We start from the raw sequence: 16,671 nt of genomic DNA on the forward strand, positions 1-16,671 counted from the left end.
TAATAGCTTGAAAAGAACAAACAAGACAACAAATTAATATATATATATATATATAATAATAATAATAATCGTAATAAAATAATGCTAATATAATCATAATTTGTATTATATTTAGAACGCGACTGAAAATTGGATAACAAAATATGTAATAATAGGAAATTTAATTTTAAAAACATTATTATGTAAAATATTATCATAACACATAATGAATCATAAGTGAAATCACTTAATTATTGAGCTACTATTTATTTAATTATTAATTAAATCAATTTATTGGAATTTGTCAACATTTAGCATTTTTTATAATCTACATAAAAAATATCAAGAGTTTCATAAATATTTTGATATCAACTAATAAAAATAATTTAAATACATAAAAAATTCTCAAGTTTCTAAAAAGATTATTTTATAATAATCTAATATACTTGTAATAACCTAAGAAAGTTGAAAACATATAATGAAATTGAAGAGCTTGTAAAATTTCTTAGTTATATTCGAAACATTAAACATTTTATTAGAAGTTTTCAATTTTTAATCTTTCTTACTATCTATATGAAAATATCAAGAGTTTCACAAATTTATAGATATTAATTAATAAAAATAATTTAAATTAAATAGAGAAAAAATAATATAATTTGTTTATAATAATATGAAAAACTGAAAAACAGAGTTGAAAAGCTCAGAAATTTTATTAGTTATATTTTAAAAATTAAAGCGGCTTACATTCATACATGATACCATGTTTTCTACCCCGTGTAATGAGAAGTACAACTAGCAAAATCACAATTAAAAAAATAATTTATTAAAAAAATAATCTTAAGAATTATTGCAAAACCGTAATCACGGAATAATTCAATTAATATTTTACGTTAAAAAAAATATTCTTACAAATAATATTTCACATATTTCAATATCTATAACATATACGATGCTTCTGAGTTCATATTTAAAAATCAACCAAGTTTCACATGAATGAAGTACAAAGTTTACAGGATTCCCATAGTCAGAAGAAGCCTCGGGGAAAGGGGTAGGCGAACTATGAGTCAATTCTGAGTGTATTGGTAACGAGTCCGATCCGTCAAGCTTCACCTGATGTGGATGTGGATTCGGTAGAAACGATGCCATGGCTCCAAAGTTGTTTTAGCTCCTTTCTCACCAAACCCAACAAAACACAAGTTCCTGAAGTTTACATGCATATATTGCATTTGTAAAAGTTGGAAAGCTAAAATTCAAACAAAAAAAGAAAAGGAAAAGAATAATAGTAGATGTTACGTGTTCATGTACAAAGAATACAATCGTTCCTTGGAAATAAACTTGAAAATGGCAATTTCATTCATTTATATGCATGAAATAGAGAAACAATTATGGAACTGAAGATTACAAATGATATAGAGGGGGAAATAGTTTCTTTAACTGTATAAATTGATGGCAAGAGATTCATACCTAGTGTACAGGGAACCAGATAAAGGAGAGCAGGCTGACCGTGCCCATCCATCAAATATAAGCCTAAGTAGGTAAAGAACAGGCCTGCAGCAAAGCATCTTCAATATCACTTATTATTTAGTTCAAGCTCATTTATTGAGAGAAACTTGATAGGAAAATCTCATAGTTCTTCCACAAAGATAACTCAGATCTTTCATGCAGTAATGGAACATGGCAAAAAAATCAAATGCAGTAATAGAACATGGTAAAAAAATCAAATGCCTGTAATGTTGAATGATAACAAAATAACTAGCAAGAATCATGGGACGGCGGAGTATTATCTACCACTTTTGGATAGCAAGGAAAAAAAGACTTTTTATGCTGAAATCCCTTGATTAAGTACTTGTTTGTAAAATTAAACTCATGCTTTTAATTGCATGTATTTATTGTATCCCCCACTCTAACTAAGTCGCGAGCTTTTGGTTTTCCTAGATATGCCCAACATATTTGTGTAGTTCTTAATCAATAAATAATTTACCGATGGGAAACTGAATTTAAAGAGGTGATGAAACCAGAAAGGTATAGTTTCGGATCCAAGCAGCACAAGCCCAAATGTTCCATACATTAGAATATAACAATACACAAAATCCAGCAAATACACTCACCAGCTCCATAACCAATTGTCAACCACAAGAAGTATCCATTCAATGAACTCTTCTTATAGGCTTTGTCAAATCTGCAACAAAACAATTTTTTCCAGTCAAATAATACAGTGGATTACCTAAAAATTCAGATTTTTCAATTAAAACATTTTAACTAACATGTAAGTATACTTAAATGAGGGCATGTACTTGTACAAAGACAGATATACAGAACCAAAGGTTTGTGAAAAAGCATTCACAAATTTTCATCCAAAAAAAGGCGAAATACAGCATCTTTATTGATGAGGTGCAATTTATTCAAATTGCCCAAAAAATGCATTAAAACTAATGATTATTCATCCAAAGCAATTCACAAAAATTTGTAGAGTAAATCATCATATTTATCGCCATCAACCACGATGTCGTACGGGTACCTATGAGCAAAGGAAACTAGTAAACCCGGGAAGAGAATGTCCCCAAAACCTATCATGTTGTAACCACCCCAAGGATCAGCTAGTCGAGGAATCCTCAAAAGCATGGGGATTGATTCTCCACCGGCTTTATCACCTCGAGCAACCTAAATTATTTGAAAAAAAATATTTCAAGTCGATATAAAGTAATTCACAAGGATTGCAATAACAATGCAAGTATCATGTGCTCCAAATTCTAATTAACCATTAAATTCAGCCAATTCAATACCACAGATTAAAAAAATTCAAATTGTTGGCAGACAACAAAACGTGCAGAAAGAATCCATAAAAGCACGCGTCACTACTCACTTTCCTGATATAGGAACTCCATAAAACATTCAACATAGAAGAATATTAAGAGTTAATGCAAAGACAACAAATCTACAAAAGGTGGCACAATGAAAACATATGATTTAGCATAGAGAAAATCTAACATACATTTCGATGATTAGTTAGCTTTTTATCCAGTTGAGCTTGGATATTCTGAAGCTTATCTCACTTTATTGGCACTGAACAGCATATCATTAACTTATTCAAACTCCTGCACTAATAGTAGCATCAAATACACTCATACATCCTGTGATATAGGTAAAACTTTTCAGCAGACATCCAACATTTTGAGCAAGACTTGAAAGTTGAGTCGGACATTAGTTCTAGACCAATTTTACCCACAACTGTGAGATCTTTTAGATTTCTTAATGGTCAAAGCTATAGACACAAAAAACTCTCAACCTTTATTTATAAATGACAAAGGTCCCTTGCACAGTTAAAGTGGACAGAAGACATGGACTGACGCACTCCAGTGTCTGAAACATCTTAAAATGGAGAGTAAAACATGAAGAAGATTGATAGGAAGATACCCAGAGGTTGTTTAATGCATACATTCTATATGGCCACATTTGCTTGTAATTTTTCAAGAATTATTGGCAAAAGTAGCTATCTGAGCTTGCTTCAGAGTCATTTTTCACACAATATCCACAAGACATCAAGTAACACTGAGAAAGAAAAGGGCTGATGCTTCACATATAGATTGGTCTTTTAATCACTTCGAAAGATAATATATGACACAACAGATATTTCCAAATGCTTTTTTACTTGTATTTTTCCCTGTTGCTCGAAGATATTTCATATAAATGAAAACACTTGGGGTACTTGTATCAGAAGACAAACGAATTCTAGTCCACAAAACAACTATATAAAGGAAAAGTAGTGAAAAGTTGAAAGCATATCGCATCTACCTAAGGATGTTGTTTAAGAATGAGCCCATAGCATCCAAAATCGAGTTTACCCGTGGAAAGTAGCAGACCATATAGCAACCATGTTCACAATTGATAAGCTAATCGCATAAAATTAAAGAGAGAAATGACAAATAAATACAAACTTACTGCAATCATAACGCTGTCATGGAATATAAGAGGAGACAAGAAAACCCAAAAGATGTCATATATGAAAGCACAGCACAAAAGTACCGTGGCAACCTAGAAGACAACAAAAAATTATGAGTTGATGAATATGGAGCCAATAGTGTGATTACAAAGCACGGATTTTCTACATGCCTTTATATTTGGTAATTGAGCCAACTGCAAAACAGTTATCATCATACAAATACCCTGAAATCAAGAAAATATTAAATATTTGGCAATGTTATTTCATGAGCAACAATCAACAGCTTTTCAAGGATTGATTAAGAAATATTGAGAGAAATTGTCAATGGCAACATAAATGCAAATTAAATAACAGTACCAGAGGGCCAAATGGAAAAACACTAAAACAGCTATCAAATAATCCAAAACTCACAAATATATTACTGTGTTAATCCAGACATCTTTCATAAACATCATAAGCCATAATGGAGAGACAGCTATAGTGAAATAGAGAAACAGGTGCAGTGCATATAGGTGAAATGAAACCCAGGAAGCCTGATTTTAAATGCAAAGACAAGTACAAAAACACATTGCTTCCACCGTTGATATTTTGCATTCAATCAATAATAAATCAAGTGTTAATGGTAGATATAATCTAAATTTAGCACTTAAAATTTTTTAAGATAAATTTCAAAAAACTTTGAAGACTAGAAATGTAAGCCAATAATGATTTCACAAATAAAGTCAATACTTCATACCGAATTAAAATCTTGTTTATATTTGGTCCAACTAACTCATCTTCAGATCAACATTTCCCATTCCTATCTCTTACTAAAAATAAATCCGGACGTCAAAGCAAACTCGCTGCAATTTATAAGATCTTTTGATTTGCAATGGTAAACTATCCATGCAAATATTGCAAGTGGCCAGTGGGCTTCTGATGAAATGAAAGGGCATGTGTGAATTAAAAGCACTTGGAGATTCACGTTCAGAGACCACAGGAGAATCTACCAAACCCAGTTTGATGCTAAGCTAATATAAATAAGTCACTTGCTAAAATTTTCCAGTTTGCAGAAGGGCTAAACCAGAATATACACATTTGTTTTACAATATGCAGGATTGAATCATACCAGCAGAACCAAGTAGCCAACATGTCAAATCAGCACAGCAGGTAGGAATAATTCAACTGAACAAATACATTCAGGAACAGGGTAAACATGAAAGAAACAGGTGACAGCTTACAAGAACATCTTGGCCAAACCAAGAGTATGACGCCTTCCTATTTGCAGCCCACACAATGGCAAATAGCAGACAGAATGTCAACACAGCTAAAGAGAAAACGGAAACCTCCCCTACAAGGGGCAGATTCAATGTCTTTTGTCCAAGACTTTTGCGTTTGCTGCTCAAATAACAACACAGAAGAGACATATATACAAGAACACAAGGGACTCAGTAATAATAAAAACTTTTAAGTTTACCAAACAAAATCAAATCATACCTCATCGCCAATGATACAATACAATTATGCATTCCCTGATTACAAAAAGTATTCAATAATCACGACGAAGCAGGAGTAACCATAATAGCTTATAGATATGAACAAAATTTTAATGGGAGGTGTTATACAGCATCTTCGTAAGGATGTAAAAGCTGATACAAGTCTTGAGTTCATCACATTATAATGCAAATGCACTGAATAGTCAGTCCAATAAGTATTTGTTCAAGTCACAAAATTTAGATCTAGTCACAGCAAACGTGAAGTCCCAAACATATAAAGAGGCAACATAACATCATTCTCTGACATAACACCTTGGATGCAGTTTTTTGGGTTTTTTTATCCCCAAGAAAAAAAAAGCATGGAATTATTGAATACACTAAGATCTGTACCAATCAGATATTGAATCTATGTCTCACTTAACAAGAAATTTCACAGCATGTGTGACCAGCACTCATAGGTCAATAAAGAATATAAGTCCCACATGCCTACTGCAGAAATCAAGCAGCCTTGTTTATTATTCATATAAGTTGATTCACTCATTCTGTCATTCATCTCATCACCTATGCTGCTCCATCACAATAACTTATGGTTTTCCATTATTCTTAGTATTTCTACACATAGTACCTCTTTTGTCTTGGGCAGATGACAAATTTTATTAATCACCAAAAGTTCCTTGTAAAGAAAATCGCTAAATATCCGGTGGCTAGTGCATATAAATTAGCACATTTCATAGCATCAAGAATATTGATGATTTTTTTTAAAAAAAATTAAAAACAAATATATCTACCAAAATATAACATGAACTAAATGTTTATGTTTTTATAATAAACCACGGACCAGCCCTGTAGTTTAGTAGTACCCGCTGATCCAGTATGAACACGTTCTTCAAAATATTTTTAAAAAAAATTAGGTGTTTTCCTAAAAATAACTTTTTTAAAAAAATAGATGAATGAGCCGTGGATCAGAATTTTTTTTCTATACAGGAATGCAAAGCACCAATGAATTTTACAGGCAGCCAATTCTAAAAAAAAACTTAAAAGAATTAGAGTCGTGGACTGAGGCTCCTCAAAAGAATATTTATTATAAATTCAGTGCTTTGGATTTCACGAGGTCCGCGGCTTTATATTAACGTGTTTTAGGAGCCTAGGACTCGGTCTGCAGCTCCTCCAAGTCTTCGCTTCCTCTAATTTTTTTAAAATAAAAAATTTAATTAACTATGAACTAGTCTGATTACAACTTAAAACCCGGTGTATGATAAAAACATAAATTTCTTGTTTATGTTATATTTTAATAAATATATTTAGTTTTACAATAGTTTTGTAAAAAAAAATAAAACGCCGCATACTGATGTATAATTGAGGGTCCAAAATAACGAGCTACGAGGGAGTTTATGAAACCATACATTACAAGCCAAGACTTATGTTCCAAAACAGAAAATAACATAATAGATCCATATGGAAAGTTTGCTTAATGTAATGACCCGAATCCTTATTTGAATGAAGTACTAATTAAGACATTATTGAAGATATATTAATTAAGCATTATTAAAGAATTGATTAATTTATTATCAACATGTTGGGATCCACTGAATTAAGGAATTTATTAATTGATTACCAACATGTTGGGATCCACTGAATTTAATATGGACCACCCAATCTACTTCATATTATATTATCCAAAAAATCCAACTAGATAAATGAGATTATGACAAGCGTAGGGATGGCAATGGGACGGGACGGGACGGGACGGGACGGGGTGGGGGCGGGTTTGCCATCTCCATCCCCGTCCCCGAATTTCATCCCCACCCCCATACCCGCCCCGATCCCCGCTTTTTCGGGTTCGAGGAATCCCCACGCCCGAAACTTCGGGGATCAACTTCTCATCCCCGCCCCCATCCCCATTTGAAAAATATTAATACAGTAAGATGATGATGGATTCGAAAATTTTCTCAAACCAAAACTTATTATTATTAGTGATAATATTAATATCAATATTAATAATAATAATATTATTAATATTTTATAAAATAATATTATTATTATATTAATAATACTATTATTTTATTATTGATATTATTTTCGGAGCGGGTTCGGGGATGGGGATAGTAATCTCATACCCGCCCCGAACTACGTCGGGGATTTAAAAAAATCCACGAACCCGAACCCGAAAAAATCGGGGATCCCCATCCCCGTTTCGGGTTTTTCCCGCGGGGCTCCAAACCCGTGGGGAAAGTTGTCATCCCTAGACAAGTGGCAGATAATATTGAGTTCGGATCTTCTGAACTAGCCCGGATGCAGCCTATAAATAGAAGATTTCATTTGTTTCCTACATCGTTTTCTCTCAGTTTCTCTCTCTCGAGTTCTAGCAATATGCCTTAGGTTTTTAGCTAGTTTCTAAGACAGTTTAGTGTCGGGAAGCTTCAAAACTAGTGTCGACTCGAAGGGTTCGATGAACTGAGACACACAGATCGAGACGTCATCAACGGGCTGACGACAGACGCAGATATAATTATAAAGCTTTAAATAGTGATTTAAGGATCATTATGAAGAACTTTGAAGCATGTTTATTGATTCTGGATCTGACATGATATTGATTTCACTATGTTGATATTGTCTCGGTTCACACGAGTAGAATTTCTGTCAGATTGTTTTAGCAAAGGACGTGATGTACTGACTGAGATATCCAAGTGTAGTATACACACTTATATGATGCATATTTATTTGTTGCATAATACATGTTTTACTGTTTTGACATATTATGCATGACATATCACTTTGGGCTAGATATCTTTTGAGATATATCTCGTTTGTTTGGGTCGTTCAACCATGTTCTATATCGTGGACGGTTGGGTATCGAGAACTACAATGTCCGATGGGACCCGCGGATTTTAATGACCCTGGACATTGTAGGTCGCGTCCTATGATGAGTGTAAGAGCCAAAACATGCCTATGACAGATCGGATAATACACACTCAGACGCCTTTAGACTGAGCATGAGATTCCTGACTTGATCTTTGATATCCGAGCATATTGTATTTTGCATGTATCATATTGGTTCGTATACTCGCACATTCTCGCATTGGGTAATTGTCGTTCACATCCTTGTTCTCATCTTGGACACCCCATTTCACTGACCCAGGTCTTAGGTTGGACGGTTTGGATGGTCATGACAGTGGCTAAAGCAATTGGGTTTTTGGTGGTTATCAAGTGGAAGTTCTATTTGGTTTCTCGTATTCTCGTGCAGAATTATGATTTCGATTTAATTGTATTAATGATTAAGACCGGAATTATTGTTTTGTTTTCGTTTGAGTTGTAAAAGTACTTGAGTTATTGTTTACGTTGTTTAATTGTTGTTATTAAGTTTTAATCATGCATGCTTATTAGTTTTTTCAGTAGTGAGATGCTACACTTCAAGTTATATGTTGTTTCCAATGAAGATGAACTTTTCATCAAATATCAAACTCAATCCATCACAGCACCTTCCCCAATCATGCAATCCCAATCTCTGTAAAAAACAGTGGTCCCAAGAAATATAAATAGTTTTCACAGGTCAGACGAAAACTGCACTCTTAATTTCTTGCATCCAAACCTGTGAAGAATGTAATATCAGCAAGGTTGTTCTACATGGGTGGTATAAAGATATAAGCCCATGCATGAACCACTTGCCCTATATTCAGCACTAGTAAAAAATGGTTTCCGTTTAATTATTTTATTGTTTAACTTATTTTATTAGCTAATTCACCGCAGCCAAAGGATGACGCTCCACATTGAAACATGGAGCTTTGGTCGCTAAAGCTACAGCCCTGTTATGTAGCAAATTATAAAGGCTCATTGTCATTCTGCACTAAAGAATAAGCTGCAGTTCACAAATCCAGTATTAGTGAAAATAGGCTTTTAATTTAACTTCTTTTATTTCATCGCAGCCAAAGAATGATGCAATCACATCGAAAAATGTAGCTTTCGTCACTAAAACTACAGCCCTGTCATGTAGCAATTATAAACACTCATTATAGTCATTCTGCACCAAAGAATAAGCTGCAGCCTTTATTCAGTATTATTGAAAATAAGGTTTTAATTTGACTTCTTTTATTCTCTACTTCATTACAGCCAAAGAATGATGCACCACATTGAAACATGTAGCTTTTGTCACAAAAAAAAAAGACAGCCTGTTATGTAGCAAAATTATAAATGCTCATTACATTCATTCTGCACTAAAGAATAAGTAAAATTATAAAGGCTCGTATCATTACAGTCGTTCTGCACTAAAGAATAAACATACATACATATAACAATCTGATGATGATGGTGATGTAAGAGAATAATGTTACCTGTCTCTCTAAGTTAATAGGCTACATCCTAATACAGTATTTTTGTCAATCCCATAATAGTCGGATGACAAAAACTTTTGCGTAACATTGTTATCAGTTCTCACTATTTTCTTCAATAATCTAATCAGTATATTATAATAGATTGAATATTCACTTATTCCATTCATTGTAGTTAATTTAACTGTGTTTTTCAAGTTAGTTTCATGGTATGCACAGAGGTTTACAGTTTGCCAGCCTCCATCAGGATCACCAAAATCATGATAGTTCATGTTTGTAATTTGCGCGACTATAGATCGCCGTAATATATAATCTGTATAATCTATATATCAAGAAGTAAATGGCAAACATGTAATTGAAGTTAATATCTACCTCGATACCTCCAATGCAGAAGAGAACAATTAGCAGCCACACAAACCAGGATGACATAAACAGGTAAAGCAGGACCAGGAAAGTCGACGCCGTTATAACAAAAATTACAGCACTTTTTGCAGTAAGTTGGAGGATTTCCTTGTCTTCCTCATCGATGGCTGCTGTAGCATTAGACCCCTAACATGAAAAAAGAGACTTTATGCATCCCGTGTTCACCATAGGAAAACAGATGAAGCTTCGACTTTCAGAGAAAAAATACAAATTGAAGAAAAAAAGAACTCTTGTACTTAATGCACAACATAAGTAACTAGAAGCCAACAACTTTATCATGTGATAACTCGGTAAATTTTTAATAACAGCAGAAACTCTGATAGGAAACTTTATTCTCACGTTCTATTTAAGTCTTATTCTGTTTCATCCTAGTCACCGAGTTCAGGAACCAAGGGATCAATTTAAGAAGTAATAAGAGAGAGTTACATAATACAATACAAAAATCACAATCTGATTTAAACTATATCAGATCCCAATAGCTTAAATCAACATAAGAATAAATAGTTAGCTCACAAAGGCTGTGATACGACTGGCTAATTGGTTAAGGAACGAAAGAAAGTAATATCAGCACCAAGAATCACTACTACAGATATACTTATTGTACAACATACACATACCTGAAACGTATCTCTTGTAAATGATTTATCACATATAAAGAAGTGAAACATAAAATCAGAGTCGATGGTGATAAATTAAATCGCCATTCAACAGATCTTTTTAATATTCACAAATTGACTTGATATATTGTTAGTAAGAACGCCAGTCATAATGCCCAATCGCATGCTTCATGACGCTATTCAAGAAACAACATATATTTTTTTTGTAAATAACATGTCTATCCAGAAAGAGTAAAGATCTGTATTCAAGAACATAAAGAAAATTTGATTAGTTCATGTAACCTTGGGCGACAATTCATTGTAGCGCTCATCACTTTGCTCTGTCCCAGTGAATTCTGACCAAAGTGATGCAGTAACTATTGTCCCAACAGCCATCAGCCATAAGAATATCACTGAGTAGTCTAAAATTGGACGATTTGGAGAATATAACAAAAGTTCCACTGCATTTGAAAACATAAAATTTAGCACTTCAGATTCCTCAGCAAATAAATATCTTGGAATGAGATCCACGGATACCATGATATTACAAGAGCACCATGCAAAATATTAATAAATATGACAAAATCAAGGTATCGGACTAAGGCAAACATGATTGAAAGGTAGCTTTATGTCATTTTCCCGACAATATTGAAGATATCCATCAAGGAATGGCTTCTGCTGTTGCTAATACGATTGAGTTCAGTCCATGTTCATGGCCATGCTCCGGTAATAAGACATCCTCACATGTTTGTTTTGAACTTTTTATTCCTAGATTTATTGTTTTGGCAGGTAAGGTGGATTGTCAAAAAGTTCAACCTATTCAGCAACTATTATTATTTGTTTTCAAAAAAAAAACAAGAAACGATGCATAAGAGCACCTTCGATAGAGTTGCCTACATGATATTTAAATTAAATCAAAAGTCTCAGAGAATTGATAGTATACGCACATCTAAATTGCAAGATTTCAAATAATTCCCAATACCAAATCATTTTGAATCAACAGAAAACTGAAACTAAAAAAATGAATAAATGCATCGATAACTGCATGTAATCTGGTATAATTAAGCGAAATAGATAAAGCATTTTTTGTTCGTGAAAATGGGATTACCTCTCATTCCTTCCACTAGGGAATTGTTTAATTCCGCTCCTTCTGATTTAGTAATTGCAACTACTGGAATTGTAATGTTTGAAGTGGTGTCATTTGCAGCACAACTCATCTCCAAAAGATCTATGGAAGTTCAGGAAGGATGCATCATTAAGGGCAAAAAAGAATGAACGAAGCCAAGATTGGCAGAAACTAACTACAAGCTCTATGAATTTGCATAATAAATAATAAAAGCTACCTTCACTGTCATTTATCACCACCAATCCAGCGGCCCCACCCACTTGTGCAATGTTAGCCTTAGTCGTAAAACCGCAATCACCACGTAGTGCCAATACAATAGATCCTGATAACTACAAGGAAATATCAGACGCTCTTTGTGTGATGATTGGTGACTGGTTTGACAAAGAATTCGTATTCAAAGTAGCTATAAATGCAAAGACTCCTGCATCCAAGAACAAAATGAATGCTTCTTGACACTTAACTATGCCTAATTGATTTTACAATGACCACAACATAGTAAAGATGGAAATGACAAATCCTTCAAAAATCTTGAGCACCAGTTATGGGGACATAGGAATGAAGGGAGGAAATTACCGTTAAGGAGTGAGAATTACATTAATGAACCAAAAAACAGAAAACATAACAAATTATATAAAGAATCGTGTATTGATGTGTTACTCAGATGGTTTACTGGTTTTAATTATCCTGATTTCCTGTTGACAGTTCAATATTAGTTCATTACAGGGATTAAACATACAGCGAATGCTAGGATTTTCAGATGTAGGCCTCTTGCATTAAAAAAATGTATGAGACCTTGTTTTTTTTCTTGAATTTTCAATAAGCTACCTCCTTTATGACAATATCCGGTACAGCCTCGAGGAATTTTAAAACATAAAAGTCGAAAACCACCAGCTACAGATCATTATCAGCAGTATTAGAAATCAAAGAAATGAAGAGATTTGAATTTCAGGTACATGTATAACATCGGGGACACCAACAATTCAAAAATGATGTTAGAATCTAGGTTCAATAGTGTTCACCTCATTGCCTGACTATTTCAGCATGTTTTGAATTTTCAAAATGAAATCTATCACAACCAGAACTACGTACAACATTTCCTAGCTTTACTTTAGGTATTCGGGATTTTTTTCCTATATCATCCCTCAAAGACGAGTTTGTCGAATTCCATCCAATACCCCACCTCAAAACATATTGTTTACCCCATATACTTGTAAAAGATGAATAAATGCATAAAGAAAATAAGAAAATATGCAAAAAAAGGCGACCCTTGGGGGAAAATGTACCTTTTATTATATACCTATTGTTCTGGGCAAAATTTTAATTGAATTAGCTTAAAAGACCACATGGGCATCCATAGATCTAGAACTAATCCTAATCAGAGATAGGAAAAAACAAATGTTACTAACTCAATATAAATGCAATTAGCGCACACTTATAGTACATGTGATGCAGCTTGTGGAAAAATATCATCCATCAGCTAAGATCCAAAACTCCATTCTTCGGGTGAATGAGGATGAGTGAGGATTAAGGTCTAGACTCAGCCCCATTACAAGATCAAGCTAACATTGCAAACTCAGGTATCAAAGTGACGGGTGCTTGCCCTATGCACTCGCTGAATGAGATAGATTAATTGATGCTCCAAAACTAAAGGAAACTCCAAATAAAAAGAAAAAAGACTGCATAGAAGAAATACCTTAGCAGATGAGGATGAACAGCTATTCAAGGGAATTGAAAACATAGCTGGCAGTCTATGACCTTGTTCAGTGTCAGTGGGCAATATAGAGCCAAATGCTGCAGTTATCCCACTTATTGGATCCTTTTCAACCCCATTTACCCATCTATTGACCTTAACCTGGAAACAAAATGATCGATAATTAAAAATTAAAATCAACCAAGAAAACTTCATTTTCACTTTTGGTATGCTATTTCTCATAAGCCGATATCCAACAAGAAAATTTTAAATTCCATGAAGTTTCACTATACTCTCTAGAAACAAAAACACGAGTTTGATTTTTACGTCGCGTACCTACACCTTGGAGCCAATTCATCAACATAACATCCATCAATAAACTCAGTTCATATAATCTTGTACCCAAATACCCCCGCCCTTCATTGCAAATAGCATGAGTACTAAAAATCCTAGAAAGTGGCTATCATGGAAATCAAGCCCCAAGTACATCACTTCATCACACGAATCAAACACAATCGACAACCAAACACTATAACTTGAAACAAAATCAGTAAAATATATAGACGAGGATTGAATAAAGGACAAACCTAGGAACGGAAATTGGTGCTTTTTTCATGAACATTTACTTTGATTAAAATAATTGGGTTTGTCACACATGATAAAATGGGTAACCGTATCATATCTCCTTAAATTGTGAAGTGAAAAAGTCAAAACGCCCCATAAAAAACAAACGAACACAAATTACCCGGTATTGTTTATGAAATGCATTCAAAACCTCAAAATCAAATCACTGTCAGGTGATAGGAATTGCTAATTATTATCTCATCGATCCTGAATGCTTTAGTACTACAGTGCTACTTAGTGCTCAATAAGGATGTTGACATCGTTATTCAAATAACAAATGCCATTGCTTAAACTTCAAGCAGCCACTGGATCCTAAATGCACATGTTTGCACCAATATGTCAGCAAAATGTTGCTACTTTCCGTTCACATTTGTCTTTGCATATTCACCCAATACAATAAAAATATTTTAAGTAGCTGAAACGCAATAGAAAACAACAAAGAACAAAAACAACGACATGTTACTTAGGATTAGAATATCATACCAATCGGAAGTCGTTACCACAGGATGCAGGAGCGCCTCTTGGGGCGGCGCGTGAGACGTCGTCCCCGGTGGCATTGGACAATAGAAAGAGCAATAAAATACACAATCGGGACAAAAACAATACACCCAGGGACAATTTATGAGATGAAGCACCCATACCTAACAAATTTCAGATTTTCTAAATAATGGAAATTGATCGAGCAAATTTCACATGTTCATCCTCAATTTTCACATAATTTCCATGCAGGGAATTGATAAATCCAATTTTAGGATGCCAATTACTGATTGAAGCATGGAGAATCGAGAAGAGAAGAAGAGGAATTTGGGGAAGAGGGGAGACAGAAGAGCAAAAGATGCGTCGGCACGTCAAAAAAAAGTTCATGCCATAGGGAAATTTAGGGAAAAGGAAGTGGATCACGAAGTATTAAAAAAAAATCCATGAGTCAATTTATTTAAATGTTTTTGTGTTTTAAGTATAAATATATTTTTAAATTTGATTATATAGTCTACCCACGTTTGATCTATTTAAAGTCCAAAATCGACCAAAACTTGGATCGACCAAACAATGGTCGACCATTATATGGTCGACCATTGATTTGGTCAAAGACCAAAGCTTTGGTGGTCGACCAAAACAATGGTCGACTATTGTTGATGGTCGACCAATGACTGACAAAAATCTGATAATATTAACGTTTATTACTTCTGTTTCTGCGACTCACTTGAAGAAGAAAAGTCGACCTACAAACCGTAGACCAAAATTTTGATCTACCCAACATTTTACTTGAGTCGACCAAAATTTGATCTTGGTCGATCAAAATGTTGGGTTGACCAAAGCTTGGTCACCAAGCTTTGGTCTACCCAAAATGAGTAGACCAAAAGCTCTTGGTCGATCCAAGCAAGCTTTGGACTTGGTCGACCAAATTTTGGTCTACTCATTTAATTTATGGTCTACCCAAAACGGGCAGACCAAAGCTCTTGGTCGACCAAGCTTGCTTGGGTCGACCAAGAGCTTTGGTCTGTAGACCATAATTTTATGGTCTACAGACCAGGTTATTTCTGGATCGACCTTGTTGATATTTGAGTCGATCATGTTGATCTCTGGGTCGACCCACGTGGATTTTGGGTCGATCAAGGTTGCTTTTGGGTCGATCATTTTTCTAACATATGAATCCATATATTTGAAAAATAGGACCGATGATTACTTAATTTTGACGGATAATTACATAATTTTGACCAATGTTGCGTGTTTTTAACATATGAATCACATAATTTCACAAGTATGTTCTATAATGTTACATGTTATGACATATGAGTCACAATTTCACAACTATGTACATGTGTTTTGACATATGAGCCACAATTTCACAATTATGTTATATGTTTTAACGTATGAATCACAATTTCATAACTATGTTACATATTTTAACATATGAATCACAATTTTCACGATTATGTTATATGTTTTAACATACGAATCATAATTTCACAATTATGTTATATGTTTTAATATATGAATCACAATTTCACAACTATGCTACATGTTTTAACATATGAATCACAATTTCACAACAAACTATGTTACATGTTGTTTTAACATATTAATCACAATTTCACAATTATGTTTCATGTTTGAATATATAAATCACAATTATATAATCACAAGTATGTTCTATAATATTATATGTTTTAACTTATTATGTTATAGTTTTGACATATAAATCACATAATTTCACATGTATGTTTTATAATGTTACATGTTTTAACATATGAATCACAATTTCACAAGTATGTTACATGTTTTAACATATGAATTACATGTTTTAACATATGAATCACAATTTCACAATTATGTCACATGTTTGAATATATAAATCACAATTACATAATCACAAGTATGTTCTATAATGTTATATGTTTTAACTTATTATGTTACATGTTTTGACATATAAATCACAATTTCACAACTATGTTACATGTTTTAACATATGAATCACAATTTCAATTGAATTAC

General features: G+C 33.6%; 1 protein-coding gene across 1 annotated transcript; it reads right to left on the bottom strand.

Moving 5' to 3' along the window:
- Positions 1-959: 959 nt before the first annotated feature.
- LOC142547572 (signal peptide peptidase-like 2) lies at positions 960-15,054 on the bottom strand. The gene is made up of 14 exons (XM_075655935.1): positions 14,662-15,054; positions 13,558-13,716; positions 12,082-12,193; positions 11,847-11,966; positions 11,042-11,199; positions 10,092-10,268; positions 5,396-5,430; positions 5,140-5,296; positions 4,090-4,143; positions 3,919-4,011; positions 2,498-2,640; positions 2,088-2,158; positions 1,444-1,527; positions 960-1,179 (listed from the first exon to the last, which is right to left on the bottom strand). Exons 1-14 carry the CDS (start codon positions 14,815-14,817, stop codon positions 1,079-1,081), a joined length of 1,620 nt encoding a protein of 539 aa, XP_075512050.1. The 5' UTR covers positions 14,818-15,054; the 3' UTR covers positions 960-1,078.
- Positions 15,055-16,671: the final 1,617 nt, after the last annotated feature.

The sequence above is a fragment of the Primulina tabacum genome, chromosome 5 (assembly GCF_025594145.1).
Source record: "Primulina tabacum isolate GXHZ01 chromosome 5, ASM2559414v2, whole genome shotgun sequence".
Lineage (NCBI taxonomy): Eukaryota > Viridiplantae > Streptophyta > Magnoliopsida > Lamiales > Gesneriaceae > Primulina > Primulina tabacum.

Excerpts from the sequence above, each read along its gene's own strand:
- LOC142547572 (XM_075655935.1), bottom strand. The coding sequence starts at position 14,817 with ATGGGTGCTTCATCTCATAAATTGTCCCTGGGTGTATTGTTTTTGTCC. Across the intron at positions 13,717-14,661 it reads GTGGTAACGACTTCCGATTG|GTTAAGGTCAATAGATGGGT; the intron begins GTATGATATTCT and ends TTTTGTTTCCAG. Across the intron at positions 10,269-11,041 it reads ACAATGAATTGTCGCCCAAG|GGGTCTAATGCTACAGCAGC; the intron begins GTTACATGAACT and ends TTTTCATGTTAG.